The sequence below is a fragment of the Lolium perenne genome, chromosome 3, assembly GCF_019359855.2.
Source record: "Lolium perenne isolate Kyuss_39 chromosome 3, Kyuss_2.0, whole genome shotgun sequence".
In the NCBI taxonomy this organism is placed as follows: domain Eukaryota; kingdom Viridiplantae; phylum Streptophyta; class Magnoliopsida; order Poales; family Poaceae; genus Lolium; species Lolium perenne.
The window spans coordinates 176545685-176550976 of NC_067246.2; the positions used below are offsets into that span (position 1 = coordinate 176545685).

The 5292-nt window shown below is 40.3% G+C and overlaps 1 protein-coding gene across 1 annotated transcript; it reads left to right on the forward strand.

Annotated features, from left to right (window-relative positions):
• Positions 1–2275: 2275 nt before the first annotated feature.
• LOC127339686 (uncharacterized) lies at positions 2276–2740 on the forward strand. Its single transcript, XM_051365506.1, has one exon. It carries the CDS (start codon positions 2276–2278, stop codon positions 2738–2740), a length of 465 nt encoding a protein of 154 aa, XP_051221466.1.
• The last annotated feature ends 2552 nt before the right edge of the window (positions 2741–5292 follow it).

Sequence of the window (5292 nt, forward strand, 5' to 3'; positions counted from 1 at the left end):
GTCTTCCGATCCTGAAGTGTTCAGCGAGGGCACCGTGCACTTTCAAATCTATCAAAAACAAACTAGCCACACGGTGAACTTCATTCTAGTGTTGTAATCAAACACACAAAGCACGAGGTATAGATTTTGCTCTTTCACACGGGTACAAGACTTTACACGTGGAATATCCATGACATAATGGGTAGGGTATGAGTACTACCTATGAGTATTAAAATAGGCTCATAATCAGCCCATATTTGTATGTACCCGCTGGTACCCTTACTCGTGGATAAAATTGACATCATCATGCGGGAGCACAAGATGTGACTTCATTTTTGGTGGTGCTTTTCGAATACAGAGCCTTGATATTTGGTTTCAAAACCGTGTATCTTAATGTTGTACCTGACAATGATGCATCCTTGTTGAGAGCATTGTTTGGGGTTTGATCGGACTCTAGGGTAAAAACCCTTGATTCAACCTTAATGGTTAGATTGAGAGACGACCATGCTTGTGCAGTGTTTTCTACTAGGACGTGTTGCTGTTGGAGAACCTCTTCGCGGTCTTGGTGTTACCACAATGGTGGTTGTTTTGTTGTTGCAAGTAATTGATTGCTTTAGTGGGTCCTTGTCTTTTTTCTCTCTATTTTGTGTGTGCGTATTTAATACCTCTACTAGCTTTTGACATTACATTGGTGCAAAATCTTGAAGTTTTTTTCCGATTGTTGCAGAACCCGGCCTTTGCATCAATCGATGCATACCATCCTTTATGTAAACTTTATTTAGTAATTCATGAACATATCATTATAAATTATTACATCTTGCGGATCAAGCTAGAAGAAATTGGTATCATCTTTATATCAATATATTTTCTTTATGTTCGGGAACGGATTGATGGTTGTTAATTAACAAATTAAAGCACCAGTTTGTGCGAAAGTTAACGATGCTCTTTTTAATAAGGTTTGGGTTTCTCATTTCTTGTATGTTATTCACTAGGTTACTCACTTGGTTGCTTCCTCACGGTGTGGAGGTGTACATGTCGCTAGATTTCAAATGCAACCGCTTGGAGATGGTAAAAGGGGATCGATTCATCTAATTTTGGTGACGGCTCAGCAAAAGAAATTGTGCTCTTTCGCGTAAAAGATTTTTGATTCACTAGTACATATCGAACTTTTTAAGAGATCCCATGACACACGGAAGGCTCACAATGTGTTGTGCGGCTGAACTCTGATACAAAAAATCGTACCATCTGCGTAGTCTCTGCCAGCCCGCTGTGCGTAAACATACCAAACGACTCAATTTCTTTAATCTATGCATCAATACGCCTACGGGTGGCTAAATAAAAAGCGTTTGCTTTACTTCTATGTTAGCAAACCATTCTATGTTGGCAAACCATTTCTTTCTGTCTAATAGCGTGTGAAATTTTCGCGTTTTTTTTTCCTTTTCCGCTGCTTTTTCAGGCCGTTTAGATGCCCTCCCAAAACCCTTGCTTTAAATGTGTTCCGACTATTATGTACGTAAGGAGCGGCTGGGGAAATGTATCGTGTTTTTGTGTATCATAGCTACTCCAACTTTTCATAAATTAATATATATTAATATTGCGGAGGCCATAGACTATTATCTTTATACATATGACGGGCTACTCCAACTTTTTACTGAATGTTGTGCTTTGTTTCAATGAGACCATAGATTACCGTTTTAATAAATTTGGACTTATCTATGGAAAGGTTACACGACTTATGACGCACAAACATATGTGATGGTTGGGATTGCATTTGCTTTACTCTGCTGAGCTGTGTGTGATATATATAATGATAAACATAGAGTAGAAAAGATTGCATCATGCAATTATGTCCGCCGGAAACCGCGTCCAGCATTGGAACCGCTTTACTGTTAAATTCGAGGAAAAGCGCCAATTGAAAGTCTCCATTAACTTTTGTTGTTGATTCACATCACAGTACAATTTTGAGTTCACATTGATCAAATGCAATCATGTTCACATCGATAATTTATATAGAATCCTCGATTACGATAAAATTACCACATACAACCTCTCTCTCCTCTCGATCGATCGCTTTTCACAATTCTGCAGATAAAGCCAAGAACACCACAACCAGACCGACGAACACCCACACCAATCTAATGGTGGCTGCACCACCTTCCTCCTTGTACTACTTCAACGAGCAAGGGATGAGCTTCAAGGTCACCTAAACCCTCCGTGCATCGAGGGTGGAGAGGTGGATACGTCAACTAAAGCAGAACCTCCTCGACACTGCACCGATCAAATGTGTGGGGCTGGAATGCGAGTTCACGGATACGGTGAAGAATGTGAGGCAGACGGATCTTCCACTGGATCAGAGGCGCGCAACGTGCTTCTGTCCTGCAACTATCCATGGTACAAGACACCGGTCTTCGAGATTGCCCATGCTGATAATGTACTGGAGGCCATACAGGAGTTCCTTAGGGACGATTCCATCCTCTTATGCGGTGTTTCTATAGCCAACGACGTCACCAAGGTCGAGTACTACAACATCGACATTTCGGGGGTGATCGACCTCCAGCAGGATATCGGGAACCCGACTGTCAACCTTCTTCCTTTTCTGTACGATTTGGCCAATGCTTATATTGGGACAAACCTATCGAAGAAGAATCCAGAGATAGCAGCCATAAGATTGAAAGAATGGGCAAACTTTCCACTTGACTTCGACAAGATCAAGTATGCCGCTCTAGATGCTTGCCTCAACTTTGAGATAGCTAGGAGCTAGGTGCTGGCAACTAGTTAGCTACATTTGAATAATGGCCAATCCTCTTTGTAATAAAGTCATATATATTATTTGAATGAAAATTCTGTTTGAGAGAATGGAAATTTGAATAAAGTTATGACTATTATTTTTTATATTTTAGTGACTAAATATTTGAATAAACTAACGACTATTGTTTCTATATTATAGGCCGGCCAGTAGGGACAGAGAAGCTCATCACACGCGATTATGTACAAGAAAAACCATGTGCTATCATGTACATAACGTCAGCCTATGGCAGCGCATCACACACGTTTTTATCAAAACATAACCGCTTGAGACGTCTCTATCTTTTTGCAATTTGCTTTGGCTTATGTTATGATTTTAACATGTGTTTAGTAGCACTTTCAGATCAATGTAGGCGTAAGTAGTTAGTTTTTTTATGTACAATACTTATGGGTTACTAGTAGAAATAAAGAGCTTTTGTGAAAAAAAAATCACACACGTTTATATTTGCTGCACCTGTGTGTATAAGCAAGAAACACAAACAATTTGATTTGGTTGGATGGTGTGCCATCAGTAGGCTCAATTGACTCGCATATATATCTTGTATAAATTAGGATCGGGAATTTTATCCGGCCTCACTCCACTACCCTCCACTCCACAGCCTCTCCCCTCTCTATGGATACGTCTCACCGCTGAGGCGGAAGCTAGATTTCCGCCGGAGACCTTTGTCGGACGCTGATGAATCCCGTTCGGCACGTTGGCCGTGCAGTCACGCAGATCCACAAGATTCATTGGCCGGGCCTACCGCGGATTCCTTCGGTCAAACCGCATATCGTCCTTGACCTCCACCGTTGCCAGGATGGCGTGAGACTGCGCCCTCTCCCTTCTGCAGATTTGCGTTGTTAGCAATTGCATGTTACCTTTTAGTTATAACTTGGATCTGCTCTAAGCGCCGTTTTTCGTAGCAAAATTGGATTATATAGTGAGATCCATGTTTTATTCATGAGTTAGCTAGATCCATGCCGAACCCACACACCAACACTAACATAACCAAGCCTAAGCACAACTCAACGAGACAATAGGACCACTCAACAAAGCTAAAGAGAAGACACCGTGACTGATATAAGAATATCGGACACGACATGGGACATTGTGTTTTAGCTCATAGGTGTAGATGCACCCGCTATGGAAAATATATTTTAAACAAATTTTAAAATGTTAAAAGGTTTGGATAAAATATCCTTAGTGTACATCGGGTACAATTCCGCACAAAGTTTCGCAGAAAAAGAACATTTTTTGTGGTCTATGAAAAAAGACAAAACATGTCTCGTGAAAAACTATTTCTGAGCACCTAAAATTATCTTTTTTAAACAAGCCACAAAAAATAAACTTTTTCCGCAAAACTCTGTGTGCGACCATAAAGAACCTGGATGCACACCCTAATATTTTTTCGGAATTTTTTAAATATTTTGAAATTGTTTTTTGACAGTGAATATATCTACATCTATGAGCCAAAATAAATTTTCCACAAGAGATGCTCCAAAATGAAGCTAACGATACAATAACAAGGACAATATTTGTCCCGGCTGCTGCATTTCCGACAATTGTGATTTCTACTTTCGGCTCCTGGCATTGTCGATCAAACTGTTCGGTTGGTCTTCACTCGAATACTGGTGTTGATACTCTAGCCGATGTTGCTTGATTATTTTACTAACTGACCGGCCCACATAGCTTTGGCATTGCAAGTAAAAATACTGGGACAACACTTGTTGATATTTATAGTTTTGTAGTTTTGCATCTATGTTATGTTCTACAGCTGCATTCAAAAGAAATACTTCCTCCGTCCACTAATTAGTGTCTCAATTTTATCAAAATTTAGATGTATTTAGACTCACTTTAGTATCTAGATACATACAAATTTGTCCAAAGTTGAGACATCGTTTTATGGACGGAGGGAGTACAAGATTGCATCTTGAAAGGAGGTTGAGAACCTTGAAAATTTGCGTGTTTACTTAAAATTTAATTGCAATGTTTGGAGACCACTCATATAAATATTTGCTACTATAAATATATACTCGAGCCACGCATCAAAAGAAAAACAAGATTGCATCTATAAGTATGTATTGATTGTAAAAAAAAACTCGAGCCACGCATTTTCTGCTCTTATATTTTTGTTAGTACACACTCGATGATGGTACGACGGGAAGACGACCGCATCCACCGCATCAACGCGACAGGGTGCGCTTCTCTGCATTCATTTCTCCTCCCTGTTACACCGCAGTAACCAAAAGTACGTGCCGCCGCTGGAACCTCGCGAGGCCTCCGTAGTTTCCTTCCTCGGGACAAAGATCCATCTCGATCAGAAATTGAGAACGTCACATTATTTATGGTGGGGATAGGAACGGGAAGCTGCCCCCTGAAACCTCTTGCTTGACTTTCCTGTATCGCTGCACCATCTGACAGCCAGTCTCTGTCTTGGATAATAACATCTTTGCTGAGGAGTTAGTACAAATAATAATCAAGGAGCATCATCAATTTGATGATTCAATACAGATTTGCTTAGACGACCT

Coding starts and splice junctions, on each gene's coding strand:
- LOC127339686 (XM_051365506.1), top strand. CDS start 2,276: ATGCGAGTTCACGGATACGGTGAAGAATGTGAGGCAGACGGATCTTCC.